At 42.7% G+C, this 22207-nt stretch overlaps 2 protein-coding genes across 8 annotated transcripts in view; one reads left to right on the top strand and one right to left on the bottom strand.

Moving 5' to 3' along the window:
• On the bottom strand, nt 1-14698 carry Nmdar1 (NMDA receptor 1). Its single transcript, XM_017243134.3, has 15 exons — nt 14568-14698; nt 6734-6990; nt 6520-6642; nt 5073-5297; nt 4779-4981; nt 3488-3653; nt 3296-3401; nt 3062-3222; nt 2787-3003; nt 2530-2725; nt 2261-2473; nt 1637-2065; nt 717-889; nt 403-659; nt 1-348 (listed from the first exon to the last, which is right to left on the bottom strand). Exons 2-15 carry the CDS (start codon nt 6899-6901, stop codon nt 1-3), a joined length of 2985 nt encoding a protein of 994 aa, XP_017098623.1. The 5' UTR covers nt 6902-6990; nt 14568-14698.
• Nucleotides 8068-22207, top strand: part of Itpr (Inositol 1,4,5,-trisphosphate receptor) — a 23996-nt gene continuing 9856 nt past the window's right edge. Inside the window, exons 1-12 of one of the 7 annotated variants that reach the window (XM_070280655.1) lie at nt 8068-8475; nt 8704-8884; nt 18301-18656; nt 18764-18834; nt 18890-19005; nt 19072-19852; nt 19916-21132; nt 21203-21378; nt 21439-21594; nt 21660-21813; nt 21872-22013; nt 22080-22106. In XM_070280655.1, coding sequence (XP_070136756.1) covers nt 18556-18656; nt 18764-18834; nt 18890-19005; nt 19072-19852; nt 19916-21132; nt 21203-21378; nt 21439-21594; nt 21660-21813; nt 21872-22013; nt 22080-22106 — 2941 coding nt within the window. In that variant the 5' untranslated portion in view covers nt 8068-8475; nt 8704-8884; nt 18301-18555. Of the gene's footprint in view, nt 8885-18300; nt 18657-18763; nt 18835-18889; nt 19006-19071; nt 19853-19915; nt 21133-21202; nt 21379-21438; nt 21595-21659; nt 21814-21871; nt 22014-22079; nt 22107-22207 lie in introns of all 7 variants that reach the window. The other 6 variants (XM_070280656.1, XM_017243122.3, XM_070280657.1 and 3 more) reach the window with 6 other exon arrangements.

Genomic DNA, 22207 nt, shown 5'->3' on the forward strand with positions numbered 1-22207 from the left:
TTAAACGACCAGGTGCGACACGTCGCTGGTGTATCCAGGTGAGTATCGGGGTGGCAGCATGTTTTGTTGGGGCCTGGTCTTGCCCAGCATGGGCATGGGCATTGTCGGCTGATTGGCTCCCATGACCTTTGGACTTTGGCCGGGTTTCCCCAGCTCGTATGGTCGTCGGATGCGCAGCACGTCTGCGGCGTCTCCGGGCCAAGCCCGCTCCGGGCCCAGTCTCTGGCCGAGGCGGGGATACCTCCGCTTGTCCACTGCCAGGCTAATGGTGCCCGGGACGTGGGTGGCGTTCAGGCCCACATTGTACTGGCGCTGCATCGCCAGGGAAGCACGTATGGTCTTCCGTTTCTGCAAAATTAAATGGAATTACATTTTTGAATACAGAAATCTCCGAAAACTTACCTCTATGGTGCCACGCCACTTGTCTGCCGCATGTCGGGCTATGTCAAGGCGTTTCTGCTTCTTCACCTGGTGCTTCTTGTAGATGACCTCGATGATGATCAGACCTACGCCTCCGGCAATGCCCACGCCCACCAGTATAAACACCCCCGCCATGTTCTTCAATCCCAGGGTATTGGGTGTCTTTTCAAAAAGTTCGCAATTCTGCTGAACATGCCCATGGAAGATCCATTGCTTGTCCAGCTTTTCCATGAATCCACCTGTAATGTAATAGTATTAGTTATTGTTTACTAGTTTGTAGTTTTTTGAGAACTTACTTTCGTGAAACTCAAGAATGGCGAGTGTTACTGCATCGGTCCAGGGTGAACCCTTTTGCAAACCGATTCCATAACCACTCCGACCAAATAGTTCTCCGGCAGTGACCAACTCGCAATCCTTGGAGGCTTCGTATTCCAGTCGGGAGGAATCCCAGATAAAGGCCATCAGCTTACTGCAGACAAAATTGGATGCAAAGAGTTAAAAGGATTTTTATAAGGATTGATTGGGATTAAGATGACACAACAAGTAGGAAATAAGTTACTTTATAAAATATAAATTGCTTGTAATCTCTGCAGATACAAGTTTTTATTTAATGGAGTAAATGTTTAATTTTATATTTAAAATTAATATACGAGATATAAAACCAAAAAATTTATGAAATAAATAGTTGGGATAGAAAATAAATTAAGATAAACTAAACAGAAAATTAAAGAAAGATTATTAAATTTATTAATAAAGATTAAAAACAAAATGTTTTTTATAATATTAATGCATTTTTTACTTAAATATCTGCAGAGGTATTTAAATATAAAACTTCTAAGATATAGGAATACAAGATGACATAGGGGACGGTTAAGTACGGGGGCAAGACCAACACGAACACGAAATATACCGCTAACGATTAAAAATACAATATCTAATAGGTCGAAACAGAGATAGAGCAATATATAGAGAGAGACAGAGACAGAGACAAAGAAAGAGAGAGATAGTGGCATTAGGTGGACTGAATATTGAATACTGAAGGTTGCGTTGGAGAGTGGAAAGTGATAATTGGAAGTTGTAATAATTGTTAAAATTGTAGTTGTTGTGGTAGTTGTTGTTGTTGTCTGGATCTTGATCTGGATCTGGACAGTGCCATACACATGCGATGCTATTCTCAGCTACGGAAAAGGACGCGAGCGCGAGCCTGCCACGTTACCCCTTCTTCACGTCCTGGATGGCCTGCTCGGCGGTGGCATAGTTGTTCGCCTCCATGGTGCGGTACATGTTCGATAGCTCCACCTGCCGGCGGAAGTACATGTCCACCGAGGAGCCCTTCACGGTGGCGCAAGTCAGGTTCTCCATGGTGTTCCTCAGACGGGCATCATTGATTCCGCTCAGCTTCGTCTTGGGCCGCTCCAGCACGAGGAAGGCAGCCAGGTTGGCAGTGTACGAGGCGACAATGATCATTGCAAATCCGGCCCAGACCATGCCCAGGACCCGGGCGGAGAAGCTGCGTGGTGTGCCCTCCCCGATTCCGCTGTTTAGGAGCACTCCCCAGGCGAACCACACCGCGGAGCTGAGATTCAGGGCCTTCTCCTCGTTGCTGTCCGAGTGCGAGAGCTTGAAGCGTCCGAAGGGCGAGAATCTGAGTTTGAAAATTGGTAAATTATAGATTAATTTTGATCCGAACTTTTCATCAGTTCCAGGTGGGATGGGATCAGCCGCTAATCGCTGCCATTCAACCGTCCAATGCAACGATTTAACATCTCCTCAGCTTTTGTTTTCGGTTCTAGGATAGGGTTGTGGATTTGGATTCCTGGGACGAGGAAGATTCACTTACCTATCCAAGAGATAGAGCACGAGCGCCACAACATGGACCGACACCATTACCAAGATCCATAGCGTGTTACTAAACGGCTGCAAGAAAGACACGAGAGTACTCGATCGTGACGGTTTCTTCTCGAGTATTGTAATGCCTTGGTATTTGAATGGTTTCGAGAATTCGATATACTCGGCACGCTCCGGATTGATGGTTAGTGGTGCAACGATCATGCTAGATGGGATTAAAAGGCCGTGATTTGATATTCAAAAGTGATATCTCAAACTTACTCGGCACGTTCGTTGACCAGCTCTCCAATGAGGCCCGTCCACTCCTTGCGCAAGGTCATGGCCCCCGTATTGTTCCGTAGGATATAATGCCCGAACTGTCCATCCGGCGACAAGGCCAGGTCATAGGTGAAGTTAATCCGCTTGGATAACTCGATCAGTAGGTCAATGCAGTAACCCCGGCAGCAAAATTCGTTGGCTTTGGAAGGATAATAAACGTTATACCCATCTTATTTATATACTTTTTAAATATTACTTACCTGTTCCATCGGAGGCATTAAATAGTGGGCAAGGACGTTCGTCTGGCTCGCACCGGAACTCATCATCGCCCATTCGCCGGACATAGACAAAGGGTTTCTCCTCGATGGTGAGCACTTTCAGGTGGGTGGGAATCATGATGCCTTCTGGCTTCCGACGCTGCTTTCCCGGCCAGATAATCTCACTGTCGTTAATTCTCATCCGCATTTTGGCACGCTCCTGTATAAAGCAGTAGTAAGTACTACAGATTTATAAATCCTTTAAAAATAAAACTTACACTGTCGTAACTGAACTTTCCCACAACATGCTGTTTCTGCTGCTCCCGGATATTGATTACGTCGTAGCCGGCATAAATGCGATCTCCGTTGTCATCGAACGCCACCTGACCCGTTTCCCCCGTAATGTTTCGGTTCTTCAGGTACTGGAACAGACGCTTGCCTGCCAGGTGCAGAAACGAAATGGACAGGTGTGAAAGAGCCAATTAGCACGCATGGCGGCTGTTGATACGTACCCGACTCCCAATTCACGGCGGAATCGCCACAGTCCTTCGGTGCCTCGGCAATGGTCTCGTTGGAAATCATCTCTTTGATGGCCGAGGCTAGGACGTAGACACTGTCCTGCAGGAGGCGGGCGAGGACAAAGAAGGAGAGCAACGAAATCACGTCATGCATAATTGAGTTCCCGGCCGGGGAGTCGCACTTACCCTAATGTGTCCCTTGTCGCTGTGGGCGTGCTCCAGTTGGAGGCCCAGCACTCCGTCCGGCGTATTGTTGGCAAACAGAGCCTGCTCCGTCACAATCCACACATGCCCCTCTCCGGTCATGTTGTACTCCCCGGCATCCCGGAAGATAACCTGGGCATCCTCCGTGCTGTAACATGAATTATGCATATTTAAACCAGAACTCTAAATGCTATTCGGCACTGTAGTTGAAGAATTTGCAAAATAAATAAAAAAGAAATAAAAGCTTTCTATACTTCGGACGTAGCCGATGTATATTTCAGTATATATATAATATCGGCAGTATACACTGCCATCACGAAAAAAGGAGAAAAAATCGAACAAAATATTTTGTCTCAGGATTTTGATGCAGAATGGTGGAGAATCGATCCAGGAATCTTTTAAGGTATTCCGCTTGAGAATCGGATGAGAATTGGAGAAGATATAGATATATAAGATATAGCCATCGCTGTGGACCCTATAGGGGAAAACCCCATTTTCAAGGGATCCCATCACGAAAAATGGACAAAAAATCTAAAAAATATTTTGTCTCAGGATTTTGATGCAGAATGGTGCACAATCGATCCAGGAATCGTTTAAGGTATTCCGCTTGAGAATCGGATGAAAATTGGAGAAGATATAGCCATCACTGTGGACCGTATAAGGTAACTCCCTATTTTCAAGGGATCCCATCACGAAAAATGGACATGTTTTGTCAATAAGAAAGAATAGTTTCCGAAACCCAACAAGTGGAGAAAAAATATTTATAAAATATAATCAACATAAAAACTTTATGGCCGCAATCTGATAAATGTTCAGAATGCAATCCCAGTAATCTTGGGTATCATGCTTTTTCATTGAAACCAATTTATGGAGTACAGCATAAAATCACTTTATTCAGAATTGACAACAATTGACAGACTCGCTTTAGTATTCAAATTGAAGCATCTCCCGGGGCAATATGATTTTTATGGGCGACAACTGACAATATGGAAAAAAATCTACATGTTTACATTATGTATTTCACGTGAAGCATGATTCATAAAAAAATTGATATTAAAAGCCAATTAAATAATTTATACGGTTGACAATAGAGACAGGAAGTGTTTCCTTTAATTTATCTATCAAATATTGATCCAATTCATCAAACTCTTGAATGAATTCTGGCCAATATTTAATCAAAATCGCAGTCAAATTCACAAACAACAGATGGGCTCTAGCTGGCCAACTTGACCCAATTATGAATGCATTGTTTACGCAAACTGTTAGCACTCACCTGGCGTACATCAGGTAGACTCTCGATTGGGCCGTCTTCATGTCGATGAGGTGCTCGGTGAAGCTCTCCAGTTTGGGCTCGAATTCGACAATCAGCTCCACGGTGGCACGCACATCGACGTCGTCGTAGTAGGTCTGGGATGTGGTCTGGAAGCGGCCCAGAATGGCCCTGCCGTCCGTGTCGGAGCTGTGGATGATGATTACCTGTCGCCCAGTGGAGCAGATAACGGAACAACTCAATAAGTCAATAAGTCAAATTTTTGGGGGGCTATTGGAAGGGGGAAGAGTGGCCTACCTTCGTGTAACTGAAGTGGCTCAGCATCTCCAGCCAGACGTCGGCCTGGTGGTAATAAGGCGGCACCGTTCGCAGGAAGGAGACATGGATGTTCTTGTCGGAGAAGGCCGCGTCCCGCGAGGATATGCCAATGACGGGAATTGAATAGAAACCGCTCGTATAACTCACGGCCGCCGGGGACAAATCACCTGAGGTTTGCTCATGCGAAACGACTACGGCGTAGACCTGCAAAACGGAGGCGGAGGTCAAAGGGTGTCGGGAAGGAAACAAACCAAATCAGTGGAAATGAGCAATGCAAAGGAAAATGCTGAGGCAGCAAAAGGTTGGGAAATGCTTGGATGGATGGTAAAGGAAGAAAAAATGGCAGATAGGCGGAAGTGTGAATGGCAATGGGAGCCCCCGAATTGGCTACAGTACGTTTCAGCAACATAAGGATAAGGAAATATATTTTTCGAGCAACACATAGAAGTAATACTTTTGCAGACTTATTTGAAACCTTCTCATTTGGTTCAGAATTATTAGTCTGAGCCTTATAGTTTTGCCATGCACCTTAAAGGCTGCTATAGGGGCCCCCAGTGGAGTCAATGACAGTTGATTTGGTTTCCCCAGACTGGCAGGAGTAATGAAAGGTTCAAAATGGACGCACATTTCGGAGGCCAAGCGATGATAAATTCGCCCTGGCATTAATGATGACAAATGCCGCCCCGTAGTGGCATCGCATTGATTTGGACCAGGTCTATTGGGTGTTGCCTTTTGCCCAGGACCACTTCCCACACATAAATAATGCCCAATATTTGATTGATGGAATCAAAAAAGATGAATCGTCGAGTAGTTGGTCAAAAAAAACGGATGCTGACTTTCGATTTAATGCTTTTTGGTGTGTGCTTCAAAAGCCACAAAACAAACTCAGTGCATTGACTTGGAAGCTTTGAAAGGTTTTTCGTCATTGTTATTATTTTTTGGAATACTTTACAAATTGATTAATTGCATGAGAAACCCGTTTCATTCTGGGAAGTGCTGTATAAATACAGCTCTGGATTTTGTAAATACAGTGCCATGCAAAGTTTTAGTAGCATTAATCAAATGAACCCGACCGTGTTCTCCCAGTTTCCCGTTAAGTCTTCAGTAAATAAAAACGTTATTGTTTAACATATCCCGATTTTCCAATTATCCCACTTTTGAAAAGTTCTCTAGGAAAACCAATTAAAACTGCACATTGTAAATTTGAGGAAGGATTCGGGCCACAAACGTTGAGTTAACCAGCTGGAAACTTGTGGATATTCGAATCTGCTGGCACATTACCGTTTGTCATCACGGCATTTCCGAATCATTTCCCTCTGAATTATTGAAATGAAGCCAGCCAGAGTATATCCTTCGTCTGCACTCAGAGTGTGGGGCTGGGATTGGGCGGATGTGGTGAGGTAATTGCATTTTGCTGTCGGCTTACCCGATTCTCGATGAGCTTGTCGCAGACATTAAAAACCGTCTTGATGGGATTCTTGTCCATGCGAATGGTCTTGTCGTAGTATGTGACCTTGCGCGGCACATACTGCTGATCAAAGTTGAGGTGCTGTGATTTTTAAAGGCAAAAATGGAAATTATAAAATTGAATAATAAATCGAAAAGGGAAATCCAGTTAGCTATCGTTTCGGGGCACTTGCCTTTATTGTTGTACTAAAGTGCTCCTCGCTGTCGGAATTGCTCAATACGCCGCCAATGTTGTACGTCGAGGGATTATCGGATGCGGTGTGCCTTTGGGCGGCTTCAGCGAGCAGAACAATGGTGGTTCCGAACAAAAGCCAGCGATAAACAAAACCATCAGCAGCCATATTGCAGCGCTGGAAAGATTTTGGGGGAGGAAAACGATGTGCTTTGTCTGATGAATTCAATAGTCCCGCCAGCAAACATGCAGCATTTTCTGGAAATGTAGGTGGAAGTCATAATATAATCAAATCTTTATTAAATAGGTATCATTTTATAGCAAAAGAAGCCATTATCTAAATCGGATCATTGAAGGTAATTTTTAAAATGATAGATAGTGGGGCAATACAATAGGTCTAATTTGTATACAGGTATAATAAATATACCCTGCTTTAGTCGCTATTTTGCCAAAAATCACTCATACGTAGTGTTGACCTAACTGGATCTTTGCGATTGTCACTCAGTGCTCATTTCACCGAGTATAGTTTAGTCTTTATATATGTGAATTTAAGAAAACTTTTAAGATAAACCATAAAATAAAAGATTTTAGATTTAGAAGATACTTTTACTTTGCCAATATAGAGTTTATCCATTAAACTAGCTTTTGCTTATTTAAAAAGATGGTATCGTAGAATTGTAACAATAAATAAGTTCTTGAAAGTGTCGTAGTAAAAGAATTTCGAAAAATAAGAATTTTGTGTATACTTGTCGTATACGTAATTTTTTGCTTTCCATATATAAGGACTAAAAAGCTTGATTTTTTTAATCATACAACTTTTACTGTAACTTGTTATTAAAACAATTATTTAAACTGTAATAATTAAACTTTTTATCTAATTTATCATTAAATATTTTTAATTTAATAAAGTTTACGCTTCATGAGGCACACATGTCGTATGAGTATTTTTTATAAAAACATTTAGAATTCTGGTTGGAACTTAAAAATAATTCACATTTACTCTGAAAATTAATCATCAAAGCACTTTTACATATGTGTAGGTCTATAAATTTAAATATTTCTTTAGGTGCGCGGCTTAGATCACCTCTTAAATGTTGCCAGATCGCTCGAAAAAGATGGCGTCCCCATTTCCGGCTGCTACTCAAACAGAAAGATCATTTTTAAATTTATTAAAAAAAAGGTTTTTCCCACAACAAAATTGCTATGTTTAAAACTCCATACATTTTTAATGTTTTTATGTTAGGGGTATTTGTACAAAAAAAAGTATAGCCCATTTTTAATATTGGGGTATAAGCTTTGGGTCCCAAGCGGCCACACTAGCGATCATATGGCCGACTTGTAACACTTGTTGCGCGCTTTTGGTCGGACGTGTATTCGCTGGCGCTGCTCCACGTCGGTCCGCTTTATCCGCGCTGCGCTGGCACATCGGTGGAAAAGAGACGACTGTGAAGGGGAGCGGAAGCAACTCTCGGTTTTCGTGCATGACGCGGCGCCCTGGAAAATTGCATTTTCATACGGTTCGAGCAGCTAATTTATCGCCGAAATAATGGCCAATTTATTGGCCTGAATGTGGTGGGCGTGGGCCCGAAAAAGTGTCTGGAAAAGTGCGAAAACGCTTGGAAAATCGGCTATCGCGTTGTGCGTTTTGTTTGCTTTGCTGCTCTGCCGCGTCGACGCTGCTGTGCTGCCGCTGCGCTTCCCCAAAGTGTGATTTCGCGGAGGCGGGGGAGGCAATTGTTGTTGGTGGGTTACACTTTTTTTTTTTTTGCTTTCGCCTCTCTGACTTTAACCGGAATTGTTTGTCGCGTGTTTTTTACGGCTGTGTCTTATTGACAACTGAACCTCTGCCGCTGCCCGCGTCTACGCTGACGTCGCTGCCCCCTCATTGTTATTGTTATTGTGTGCGGTTTTGTTATTTCGCCGTCTTCTTCGCTTTTTTATTATTATTTTCTTCTTCTTTTTGCGGCTAAGTGCGCGCACTCAAGGTGAAAATATATTAAGTTCTTTCGAGTGTTTGCTTGTGAAGTTCAATTTGAATAAAATAAATATAAATTCGATTTACGATCGTGTCTATCAGCAAGCGGATGATTCAGCGGCTGCTTCTGTTCCTCTTTTCATTTTTTGGATATTCAGCGATACATTGTAGCGTAACGTACGTACATTTATATATCTTTTATTATAAGCCAACGAGCAACCTGTTGATTTGACTGGTTTTTCTGGTTTCTGTTTTCCCGAAGGGCTTGCCACCGATTAAAGTAGGTCATAAGGCAATAAGCTCTTCAGGTATCCGATTTATCGACGGAACTGGGCCCGAGCTAATTACCCAGATAGCTATTATCTAGTGCCGTCACGCCTCCGCCCATATTCAGGTTCGTTTTATTTGGCTGAATAATTGAAAAGAAATCAAAGCGCATAAAGCCAGCAAACCTCTTTGATTCAATTACAAAGCAGACCCCAGGGCAAGGGCCACCAAAGAAAAAATACCTTCTACTGTTTCTATATTTCATCTGACTGTGGATCACGCAGAAAAAAAAATTGGAATCTGAATAAATCAAATATTTTTAAATAGAAATGCAGAACGTATTTTCAATACATGATAAACGAAGAAAGTGTGATAAGTACCTTCCGCTTTTTGGGTTTATCTTAAATCTATACATTTCAATAATAATTCGCTGATAATGGGATTTAACAAAATATTTCTTTTTTAGACAAATTATTTTTTTGCATTAAAATGGGTGTTTTTTTCTTATCTACAGGTTCGGGTTTCAGGCTCCAGGTTTAAAAGATTCTGTTTACTGATTACACATACATTATATAAGAAACATAAGCACAGTAATTTCTTTCACTGCACTTAACTCGATTGAGAGCCGAGGGGGAGGGAATAAGGTGGGGAACTGCTGTCAGGGCAGACGCGTGCTTAATTAAGCGCCACATTGTTGAGTGCCGAGCAGGTACTGGGTGATAGAGGGAGAAGCACCAACCAGAGGCCCCAAGATAGAGACAGGCAGGAGTGAAAAGAGAGAGGAGTGTTACCGAAAGAGGGAGATAGAACCAGGCCGGTGGAGCTCGGCCGCTTGCAGCCTGAGGCTGGGGCATGTTGGAGCTGCTGCACGCGATGATTTCGATTTAATTGCGTGGCATAAAGATTGCCTTTCAGCGCGAAATTGCATTTTCGTACACTGTTTGCAATCATGAGAGTGCACTCAAGTAATTCTTAATGGCCTACTAATAATGTAATATACGACTTAACAGCCATATGAACATACAATTACGATCAATTACTTTCGCATTAATGCTTTTTAGAGAATTACTTTATTATGAAGGTCGGAGAATTTCCAATTAATTTCTAAAGTGGTTAATAAAGGTTAATATAGTAAAGCTTTCCATTTTAAGAGAAACTTTCTTTTTAAGAATCCAATTTTTAATAAAAGCATTTAAGAGAATTAATTTTACTCCAATCTGTTGAATTCCAAAACTGATTTCAGTCATCCAAATCTCAATCTAAAGAATAAAATTCTTAGATCTTGAGTGCGACAAGTCTAGCTTTTATGGAACATTTATGTGAGGTCTCACGGGATGGATCATAAACTATTTACTCATAAACTATACTTTAATATTTCTTTCTAAGGCGGCCCCTTCAGTTGAAACTCTAGAATGCTTGTTGTTTAAAAATTATTTGAGATCAAATTCAAAGCTACTATTCTATGAATATTATTTTCTATAACATTCAATCTACTATTAAAATATTTTTTTAAATCTGTACTATTTCTGTACGAAAACATATTATGTAACTTTTGGTAGTTCTCTTTATATTATTGACAGAAATGTTAGATACAAAAACTCTTTTGACAGCTGAAACCTTAAATATCTTATCAGAAATGATTAAATTTCAAGATAAATACAACTGGCTCATGAAAATAGATAAAAATCAGTACATATATTTTGGTTTTATTTAGTTCTCTTCCATTTTAAACGAAAAAAATGAAATTAAATGAAAGCTTGTGGAAAATCAATGATTATGTGGGAGAGTCAATATTGTGCATTAAAAATATGCAGGCATTTCATTATGGTTTACCTGCTCTAATACACCTGTACTTAAATGCAAATTAATGAATGTTGGAATGTTGCCATGTCCATTGGCATGCACATAATTCGCTGCGAAAGCCATCTGCTTTGGGCGGAGTTCTCACAAGGGGATAAAAGGATGGCGCCGAGAGTGGCGCCACCAATTAACATAAATAGTCAAATTGTGTAAGCGACATTTTCCCGTTATAAATAAAGTATGCTCTCCCCACACACACACATGAACATAAACCCTTACACTCACGAGTTTTTGTGCAAGTACCCCAAGCCCACTTGGTTGCAATTAGTATAAGTATTAGTGGGAGTGTGTGTGTGTTTGTGAGTGGACCCGGAGGTCGTGAGTTATCAATGAAGCGGAATGAACGAGCCGAAGAGGCCTCTCCAGCAAGTCATCTGCCTGCGTCTGTGTCGGCGCTTGCGGTTGTGCCTCTATCTGTGTGTGTTTGTGTTTTCACTCAGGTGCGCCGAGATCTCTTGAGCTTTTCAATAGCTTTCGTGGACCAGACAGCAGGCAGACCTTAATAAATAAACAAATTACAAAAAGCGGGGCGTAAAACACAAGCAGTAATTAATTCTTTTGCCTTCGAAAGGGTCCTTCTTAATGGCTTAAATAAAACGCTTTGCTCAGCCCTTTAGATTAAATTGTTTTTCATCGCCTTGCATCTAAATGCTATTTACCTTTATTGCTCATTCCCCTAGTACTCTGTGGACTGTGGACTCATTTCCTATTAATTCCCATAAATAGTTGATTTGACTTCAACAGTTTCCCCCTAGTTTGGTCCTGAGAACAGCTTCACTCACTCAACGGCATACTCTGGACAAGTTTCCCCAAGGTATGCCTCTTGTTATCCTGCTCCTCGTTTGCAAAAATACACATGAAAAATGGTAACAAAGGGCTGATGTAGTGCAAGTTCAGCTACTTGTACAACCAACCCATATGGATATGAAGTCAACGACATTCCACCTACTTTTGAAAAATGTCAATGTGAATTTCACACTTTCGATTCGATCGCTACTTACATATTTTCATGTCCATTTAAAAAGGCCCCTAATGAACTTCGATTGAAATAAAAAGAGTATTGTAGGAAGTATAAACTATAATTGACTTTAAACATTATTTCTTGATATGTCTTTAAGGGAGTATAAGTAGGTTATTCTCAGGTAATATTTTAATCGAATGATAACCTATATGAAATGTTTTTACTTTGAACCATTTCATAAAACTATTATGAAAACTTTATAAAAAGCACTAACAAACTTTTGTATTCTTGAATAAAATATTTTTTAAATTTTATTTAAGTATTAATTTTAGTTAAAAAGAGTATTCTATGTTCACAACAAACTCTACGTTATTTTCTTGGCCCGTTTTTGTTCAACTATTTAACATTGCGGACGTGCCATGGCTAACATTTTATTTAATTTTCGTTGTTGTTGGCGGCGTGTGTGGGATTCGCGAGCCCCACGGGTGGTGCAGAAGGGCGTGAGACGCGGTCGCGGGTGGGTGAAACTACCTAGTGGCCACCCATCTGCTGTGGGGGCGGTGGCTTCAGAGTAATTCGAACTGACAGGCTGACAACAATGAAAACATTGAGCCCGACAGCGGCTCGCATTTGATTCTGATGCTGATGATGCCGATGCCAATGGAGAATGCTTTATTGCAATATTTTGCAGTGGTTTTTGACTTTAATTTGCCCCAACATTCGATACACACATATAGATTTTAACGAAGGCCCAATTGCAGGTGGAGGGTTCAATTAGTGGTGACTAGCGTAGCAGTTCAATTGAATTGACTTTCTCTGGCGGATATCCTTGGGCCAAAATCAAACGGACCAGTGCGTGTTGCGAGTCTACTATGTGCGCCAGCAAATTGTCCCTCTGGCCAATTTTCGATAATTTAATTTTCCGACTATAAACGGGAATTGTTTTATGTGCGATCCAATGGTGTGGACAACTCCCAGAGGAGTCGTCCTCAGACAAAAGCTTCAATCAAAAAAGCCCTGAAACTTTTGAACTGAACTTTGTCGCCCGAGTCGTTCACATCCACGCCCTGTTGCTTTAACCTTTTATCCGTTTTTCTTGAGATCCTACTCCGTTACTCTCCCTTTCGTATCCCTTTCGGTCGACCATTGTGTGTGGCTTAACCGAGAAAGCCATCTAAGCCAATAACCAAGTCAAGGATGTCCGACCAACCTCCATCCTGCCTTCTGCCTTAGTGGAGCAGCCGAATTTGCTAAAGTGTTGCGACTTTCCTGGCCCATTGTTGGCAATTCACATTTTATATTTTTGTGTACTTTACAGCATCTTTTCGTAGGCAATTTTCGTTCGCATTTTTCACACACGAATTGCCAAACATATGTACGTATTTTCTCAGCCCCGTCCATTCCGCTCCACTGAATCCCAATCCGTCGAAAAGATGGTAGCAGGACCTTTAAGCCCTCCCACGACGATTGGATGAAGTGGTGGCGAGAACGGGTATTCCATCCATTCTGTGCATGATTTGAAGCATTGCACACTGATGTGCCTCAGTTAGCTGAATTTCTACATTCGGTCTATTGTTGCTAAAGTGCCTGATGGCCTGGACCCCCATTCGTTGGGCTTGAGCAACTATTTGGGTTGTGCGGACAAAGCAAGAGGATTTCTCTAAAGAATCCTATTTGCTCAACGGATTTAAGAGGAATGTGCGTTCCAAAGGGACACGAAAACAGATTAAGATACTAGACAGGGCAAAAATGGATTTAGAAACAGTAACAGATCATATTTTTCCATTTTTTAATAAGTATATTTATGTATAATAGAATTACAGACTTTATAATGAGAATAATCAATATCTTCTGGCCCAGTTCATTGTTCCTTCTGGCAAAATACATTATATTTTTACAACAAAGAACATACATCCTTGTCATATCAGTATATTGGTGGGTTAATTAAAGGCATGTAACGACCTTGGTTACCATGCCCAAAAGCGCACTCGTTCCGTCACCAAAACGTATATGCAATATACCCTACGATGCCCAATAGGATAAGTCCCACAACGATAACCACAGAATACACAACGCACTGGGCCGTCTGGACATAGTCCATGGCGGGATTGATTAGGATTAGCACGGCCACGCCTCAATCTAGATATACGCTGAAGCGACCCGCCACACTGCAAACTATTGTGGGGTCATTTTCGGTTAGGGCATCGGTTAGGAATTTTTTCATTTGCACATCACCACAAACTTGAAGGGGCAAGGCCAATTTCTGCATATCCATTTCTTGCTCACTTGGCTTCGCTTGAATTTCTGGGCATTTAATCAAGTTATTGGCTGGGGGTGGCGCTAGGGCGATGGTGGGCGTTGGGCGGTCGGCTGGTTTTGCGGGCGCGAGTTAAGTTATGCAAACACTTTGTGTGCCACTCCTACGGGATGCTTTGCTTTCTCTATTCTTTTTGCGCACACACACACGCGCACAGCGCTCAAACGGACGCACACAGTCGCAGGATGGCACACACACAGCCACCAATTTTATCACACGCACAGCAAAGTTTCATCCTTTTTGTACCTCTCCGTTTTGTCTGCCAATTTCGGGTGTTTTGAACTTTGAAAACAAAATGTGTAATTTTTGTTTCATTTAATTTTGATTTTCTCTGTCGACGACGACACTTGGGCCTAACATCTTTCGAAAAGCCTGAGCTTTCCTGCCCCATCAAAATTCACTGGGGCAGCAGCATCACACACTGTACCACACCACAGCACATCACCCATACGCACCGTGGACAGGCAGCAAATGTTGCCTACTTTCCGACGCCCGCTCAACACGAAGACTCGGCGACGCCTCGGAGTCCCACTTTTGCTGGCTTTCACTTTTCCGGTCTACAGACACTACAACGTGGCGCTTTGCGCGTTCCTCTGCTACTGGAAAATCCTCTGAAGTTTTCCTCCTTTTTTTGCGCAGCTTTCGAGCTTAAAGCGTTCGGGCGGAGCTTTCTGAAGTTATCCCAAAGCTGAGCCACGCCTGCGCCCTGGGATGTAAACAAATGTTTGCGGCGTTCGTGCTCCCCACACACCCCCACTCTTTCTACACGCCACTCCCCATCTTTCTCTCTTTGTTTTCGTCCGCCATCAGCTGTTTGGCGCCGCACGTGAACACGGTCAGCTGACCACCACTCTGCTGCGCTGCTGCTGCTCTGCTGGCGCTGGCGTCGACGTTTGCATTTGTTTGCAAGTGCCGGCCACTTGTGGCTTTTGCTCGCCGCTGCTCACGCATGTGATTCACTCGTTTTGGGTCTAAAGCTCTCTGGTATTTATCGGAAAAATTCCAATCTACTCACCTGTTTAGTTAATTTAAATAATTGCTATTTAATATGTTAATCGCGTGGATAATTAAGTACTTAGTGCTAGACAGGCCGATAGGGAACAACCTTCTCCGGGTCAGATGACTACTAAAAGTTAAAGGTTTTTTTGAGCTAGGTCAGTAGTTAGGCTAAATAATAACTTTTATTTAAAAAATTTAAGTTTTTTGTTAATTTAATTAATCCTAAACTTAAACTATTCTTTTTGGTGGTCCATAGTGGTAGAATATCACTAACCTGCTATTAAATCACTAAATATGAGTTTATAAATATATTTTTTAATATCCTTATAAGTCTGCATATTGCAGTACCTGCTATTAATCAAAATTGCATTTTTATCACCATCCATTCCGCATTAAAATTCCACACACAATTCTCATAAACCGTTTCCATAACAAAAAACCCTCGAATACCATGGCAAACTAATCTGACTAAAATGCATTTTTAAAGAAATCTTCCATTCATGCCCAAACAAAGGCTTATCAGGGAGGGGCACGCACGCCGTGCATCTGGGGGCCGTATGTCACATTCGCGACCTTGACCCGGCGTGGGAAATCGCATTAAGCCAAAGACCTGGGCAAAAAGTGAAATCAAATCTGCACATGCTCGAGCTCACAGCCACGTTTAGAGGCACTCAGGCGGAGGCACAAAAGCAAAAGTTTAACTAACTGGCACTACTAACCCAGCTAATTCTCAGCGCTGATGCGTAAAGCATAAAGAATTTTCTGAAATCGAAAGGTTTCCGGGCGGGCGGGACGTGAATGGAATGAATTTTGAATGCGGTGGGTGCCTTGAGCGAAAGTGCCACAAATTCCGCTCAAAGGCGGAGCTGGCTCGCCGGAAAATGGGGGAAAGCTTGTGGAAAAGCTTGGTGCCTTAGCTTTTTGGCCTAATGCGGCGAACTTTGGCCAACATTTTCGCTGGAGTGCTCGTCGCTTGTGGGTCGCTGTTCGTCGCGTTGGAAAAGTGAAAATAAAAAAATTTAACTTCAAAGCGCTGGCCGCAATCCCCAGAATTATACATTCAAGTTTTGGTTTTCTCAAAAGTCCAGCGACCGCAAGCATTAATATTTCTTCTGTTTACAAAGCGCCCAAATTAAAAGAGGTTGGTGCAAGTGTCTGGTGTTCCACAAGATGAAAATGTACACCTGGCAAAAAAAAAGAGACCACCAGAACCCAGGGAAGGCCAGCTTCCGCCACAATAAAACGAAAAAAATAGGCAAATATCTGAGCTCCCACTCATAGATACTAGAGGGCCATGTGTGTGTATCCACATTGCTCGGCTGCCCGGTTGTGTGTTTGTGTGAATTTTTGTTTAAGGTAGCCCCTGGCTGCTGGATTATTGTGATTTGACCGCGTAATTTGATTAAAGCGCTCGTTAGCCGAATTTATTTTCGAATAAATTTCGTTTTAATTGTCTAACAGCAGGTGGGTTCCGGACAATCGAACAGGCAGAATCATTGGCCCTGTCAGCATATTGTGATTAGAAGATAATTGCCATGTTGGCAAACACAGATTTAATCGCCATCCGGAAAATGCGTGAAAATTCTTCACCCACCCAAAATCAATTGGTTTACGTAGAAAAGTTGGTAGGTTTTTTTCCCAGGGTGTCTGATTTGATGGCCCAGCTGTCTTTCAGGGCCTGGGTGGGTTGCTTTTAAATTCCGTGGCCCCGTTCCTTGTTTCCTGCCTTCAGTCAACGGCTTCCTGCCGTCATTCCCTTTTACAAGATGAACATATTTGAGCAGACGCTGCTGGCTGTTGCCATCCTTCGCCGGATTTGCTTGAATTCCAGGCCCATAAAGTGGCCTGGTCTAGAGAGAAGTGATGAATTTTTCATTTCCTTGACTGAAGCGATGTTTTTGGGTGGCATTCGTAAGCATTAATGGGCTTTGTCAGATACTCTGAGACAAGGTAAAGTCATTTCGGCAATTGTAATTGTCAATCAAGCTGATTAACTGAAACCATACTCGTACATCAATCCAACAGTTGGACTCCCCAAAAGCCACAGTTGGCAACAATTAATCCTCCCATAAGCTGCCGTCTTTGTTTGGAAGCCAACAGCCCATTAGTATGCCGGTGATGTTCTTCCTTAAGCTCCAACTAATCACCAGAAACATATACTTTGAATGGGCGAATAAATAACTCACTCATATGGATCATCCCAAAAATATGGGGTTTGGCAAGGCTAATGAAATACATAAATAAACAAAACTTCTGGGAATACTTTTATAGGTTTACCAATAAGAAAAATAAATTTTCTTTTATGATTTAATAATTATTTTCAACATGATGTGGTTTTTTAAACCCAAACACTTTAAGCATTTTTCAATTCCCAACTAAAAGAGTCTAGAAATAAAGTTTGGGGTTAACTGAAAACATTAAATAACTTTTGTAGGACTCTTCAAGCAAAAAACACCTCTTTAAACTTTTGTGGCTGACTGTCAGGAAAGGCATCCTTCAATGAAAGTATTCAGGATCTAATGTAGAACATTTGTACACACACATATAATTTTTCTATTTTCCCTCGACGGTTGTAATGCAGCCATTATCTGTAGACAGAAATCATAAAAAGCATCGAGTGCCAACTATAAAAATCGTTAAAAACGACAACTGTAGTTTGTATACTGGCAGAGGAGCAGAAACCAAGTAAAAATGTTTATTGGTAGTATTAAGCGTACGACTGACTATCTCTCTGGGGGTGAAAATATTAAGCATACGTCACAGTGTCCCAAAGTGAGGGTGGAAAGTATTGGGAACAATTGGGAGCCCCCGCGATGCCGAGCCATGTGGGGTTGTTGGACAAATTATCCATAAATATTGTATATTCTTCTAACAAAAAAAAAAACAGAATTCGGGGTGCCACAGCGGGCTGTGAGAAAATCATTTTTTATTCGCCAGAAAACCATGGGCCAACACTTTAAGTTTCTAAACATAGGGAGCAAGCCAAGTACTATTGATTTATAAATTTTTTGATAGTAATTAAATGATCTTTTTAAACAAAACAAGTCTTTTCTTAATAGCATTCCAGCAGATTAAAAACAAAACAATGAACAAAGCATACAATAATTTAAGACTTTTACTAAATGGCATTCTTAATGTGCCCTGGTGAGATGTAAGCAAACTCATGTTGCGTTTGTTCTCTTTGCTTAGCCCCGCAGGACCTAACGAGGACGACAAATCATTGCAATTAACTCGCGTAACCGACTGCGCCAAAGGAAACAAAAGCTCCCAGCCGGGAAAAACAGCGAGCGAGCGAGACCAACAGGAGCAGCCACGTGAGGAGCTGCGGGCGGTGGCCCATTGTTGCGCCACCCGGTGGCAGCCACTCCACACACACTCGCCGCTAAAGACCCGAGACCCCGGTGGACCACCCCTCGGTATTCTAACCTACAGAAGCCAACAAACATGGGCGACAATATAATTGGCTCGGCCAGCTTCCTGCACTTGGGGGACATTGTCTCCCTGTATGCGGAGGGCAGTGTTTGTGGTTTCTTGAGTACTCTCGGGTAAGTGCCATTGTCCTGGCTGAACAAGATTATAACAAGCGCCAAAGGATCTTCTGGTAGCACCTGTAGCTGAAAATGATTTTAACTTTTTTTGTTTCTTCCACCAGCCTTGTTGATGATCGTACAGTCGTCTGCCCAGAGGCCGGGGACTTGAGTTGCCCTCCCAAGAAGTTCAGGGGTAAGATAGAGTTTGAAGAGGTTCTTATCTATATAATAATTATTCTATCTATTAGACTGCCTCATCAAAATATGTCCCATGAATCGATACTCCGCACAAAAGCAATTTTGGAAAGCAGCTAAGCAATCGGCCAGTTCCAACACGGACCCCAATCTTCTAAAGCGATTGCATGTAAGGTTATTAGATGAAGCCTTCTTGTCTCCAATATTAAAGTATAATTATGTAATCATTTTCCAGCATGCTGCTGAGATTGAAAAGAAGCAGAATGAGACGGAGAACAAGAAGCTACTGGGCACCTCCATCCAATATGGACGGGCTGTAGTGCAGCTACTCCATTTGAAGTCCAACAAATACCTGACAGTCAACAAGCGTTTGCCCTCTTTACTGGAGAAGAATGCGATGAGGGTCTACCTGGACGCCAATGGCAATGAGGGATCTTGGTTTTACATCAAACCCTTCTACAAGCTGCGTTCCATCGGTGACTATGTGGTAGTGGGCGACAAGGTAATCCTCAGTCCGGTTAACGCCGACCAACAGAACCTGCATGTGGCGGCCAACTACGAGCTACCCGACAACCCAGGCTGCAAGGAGGTCAACGTCCTCAACTCGTCCACCTCGTGGAAGATCTCGCTGTTTATGGAGCACAAGGAGAATCAGGAGCACATACTTAAGGGCGGTGATGTGGTGCGTCTGTTTCACGCTGAGCAGGAAAAATTCCTTACCATGGACGAGTACAAAAAGCAATACCATGTCTTCTTGCGCACCACTGGACGCACAAGTGCCACGGCCGCCACAAGTAGCAAGGCGCTGTGGGAGATTGAAGTGGTGCAGCATGATTCCTGTCGAGGTGGTGCCGGAGACTGGAACTCCCTGTACAGATTTAAGCACCTGGCGACAGGACACTATTTGGCAGCCGAAGCCGAAGCGGATATTGGGAATTCGTCCCATGAACCACTTCTGGCAGACTGTAGCAAGGATTCGGGCATTGGTTGCTCCACCATGAACTCCACCGTAAATGGTAGGTTTCCTAAAATATATCCAGTAAAACTTACTTTATATATTATTCAATTTTGATTTGCAGACAAACCCAAAGCCAAGCAGTACCGCTTGGTTTCTGTGCCCTACTCAGCAGACATTGCCTCAGTTTTTGTCCTGGATGCCACCACAATGGCCCGGCCGGACAGCCTAGTTCCGCAGTCTAGTTACGTGAGGCTTCAGCACATCTGCTCCAACACTTGGGTTCATGCCACCTCGATTCCCATCGATGCGGATGACGACAAGCCGGTGATGTCGATGGTCTGCTGTTCGCCCATCAAGGAAGACAAGGAGGCTTTTGCTTTAATCCCCGTTTCTCCGGTGGAAGTTCGAGACCTGGATTTTGCCAACGACGCCTGCAAAGTCCTGGCCACAGTAACCAGCAAGCTGGACAATGGAAGCATCTCGATTAACGAGCGGCGGGCTCTAATCTCGTTGCTCCAAGACATTGTGTACTTCATAGCCGGAATGGAAAATGAACAAAATAAAACCAAGGCGTTGGAGTTTACCATAAAAAACCCGATACGCGATCGGCAAAAGCTTTTACGCGAGCAGTACATCCTTAAGCAGCTATTCAAGATCCTGCAAGGACCTTTCCAGGAGCACACTGCTGGAGATGGTCCCTTCCTGCGGCTGGATGAGCTAAGCGATCCCAAGAATGCCCCCTACAAGAATATCTTCCGATTATGCTACCGCATCCTGCGACTCTCGCAGCAGGACTATCGAAAGAATCAGGAGTACATTGCCAAACATTTTGGTCTGATGCAGAAGCAGATCGGATACGATATCCTGGCGGAGGACACAATCACAGCCCTGTTGCACAACAACCGCAAGCTGCTGGAGAAGCACATCACAGCCGCGGAAATCGAGACGTTTGTGGGTTTGGTGCGCAAAAACATGCACAATTGGGACTCTCGGTTTCTGGACTACCTCTCCGACCTGTGCGTCTCCAACCGGAAGGCCATCGCCGTCACCCAGGAGCTGATCTGCAAAAGCGTGCTGAGCGACAAGAACAAGGACATTCTCATCGAGACTCAAGTAAAGGCTCTGCGCAGTGGATCCACCTCTGCTCGCTGCTACAAGGGAACTACTGAGGATGTCTGTCTCTCCACTCTCGCCGAGGTGGCTGGCGATGATGAGGATCGCTCAGATGTCCAGTCCACGTCTACAACAACCACTTGGGACAGTGCTAGCCTAAACGAGGATGATAGCTCCTCAACTGTGGACAGATACGAAATCCATTTGAAGTGGACAGGACAACCGGTGTGTGGTTTACTTGCAGGGATTATCTGAAAGGTGTATTAACTATTCTTCAAATTTTTATATCCTTCAGACATCTCGTTCCATGGCCGATTTGGCAAACTGTGCGGCAGATGACAATGAGCTGGAGGCATCTATACTGAACTACTACCGACACCAGTTGAATCTGTTTTCCAATATGTGTCTCAATCGTCAGTACTTGGCCCTCAATGAATTATCCCCCAGGCTGGATATTGATTTGATTTTAAAGTGAGTGATATTAGAATGAGAAACCTTAAAAGTCGGATTCATATGCTTTATTATAAACAGGTGCATGTCAGATGAAACAATGCCATACGAGCTGCGAGCCTCCTTCTGCCGCCTGATGTTGCATCTTCATGTGGATCGCGATCCTCAAGAGCCTGTAACTCCCGTGAAATATGCTCGTCTTTGGAGTGAAATACCCTCCAAAATGTCCATTATGGAGTGAGTATTGAACTTATTCTTGAACTTTACTTATTTGTTAATTAATTATATATATTCTTTATTAGTTATGATGGCAAAAACCAACAACCTGATCAAAACAAACAAGCCTGTCGAGCCAAGTTCAACACAACTATCGCCTTTGTGGAAAACTATTTGTGTAATGTTGCAACAAAAGTTTGGCTCTTCACAGATCAGGAGCAGAACAAACTCACCTTTGAAGTAATTTTGTATAGAAATCAATTATTTAAAGATCTGACTAAGTAATTTCTAATTTTAGGTGGTTAAACTGGCCAGAGATCTGATATACTTTGGTTTCTACAGCTTCAGTGATTTATTGAGGCTCACCAAAACACTGCTCTCCATTTTGGACTGCGTGTCTGATACTTCCTCGGGAGCCTTTGCCAGCACTGATATTGATTGTAAGTTTTAAGGAATATAAATTAAGAATTCATATAACATTAAGTTTATTGCCTTTTCTTGACAAGCTGTCGATGAGGAGACAAGCACAGAGGGTAAGCCAAGAGTTAATAGGATTTATCGTGTAATGAATAGTATATTAAACCCCTCTGTTACAAATAGTTGCGTCTAGACAAAATTATGTACTTATTTATTA

The sequence above is a fragment of the Drosophila bipectinata genome, chromosome 3R (assembly GCF_030179905.1).
Source record: "Drosophila bipectinata strain 14024-0381.07 chromosome 3R, DbipHiC1v2, whole genome shotgun sequence".
NCBI classification, from domain to species: Eukaryota; Metazoa; Arthropoda; class Insecta; order Diptera; family Drosophilidae; genus Drosophila; species Drosophila bipectinata.

Bases quoted from the DNA above. Each gene is read 5' to 3' on its own strand.
- Nmdar1 (XM_017243134.3), bottom strand. From the start codon at position 6,901: ATGGCTGCTGATGGTTTTGTTTATCGCTGGCTTTTGTTCGGAACCACC. The intron at 3,223-3,295 runs GTACGTATCAAC...TGCACCTGGCAG, and splicing joins CGCCGTGAATTGGGAGTCGG to GCAAGCGTCTGTTCCAGTAC. The intron at 3,004-3,061 runs GTAAGTTTTATT...TGCTTTATACAG, and splicing joins GAAAGTTCAGTTACGACAGT to GAGCGTGCCAAAATGCGGAT.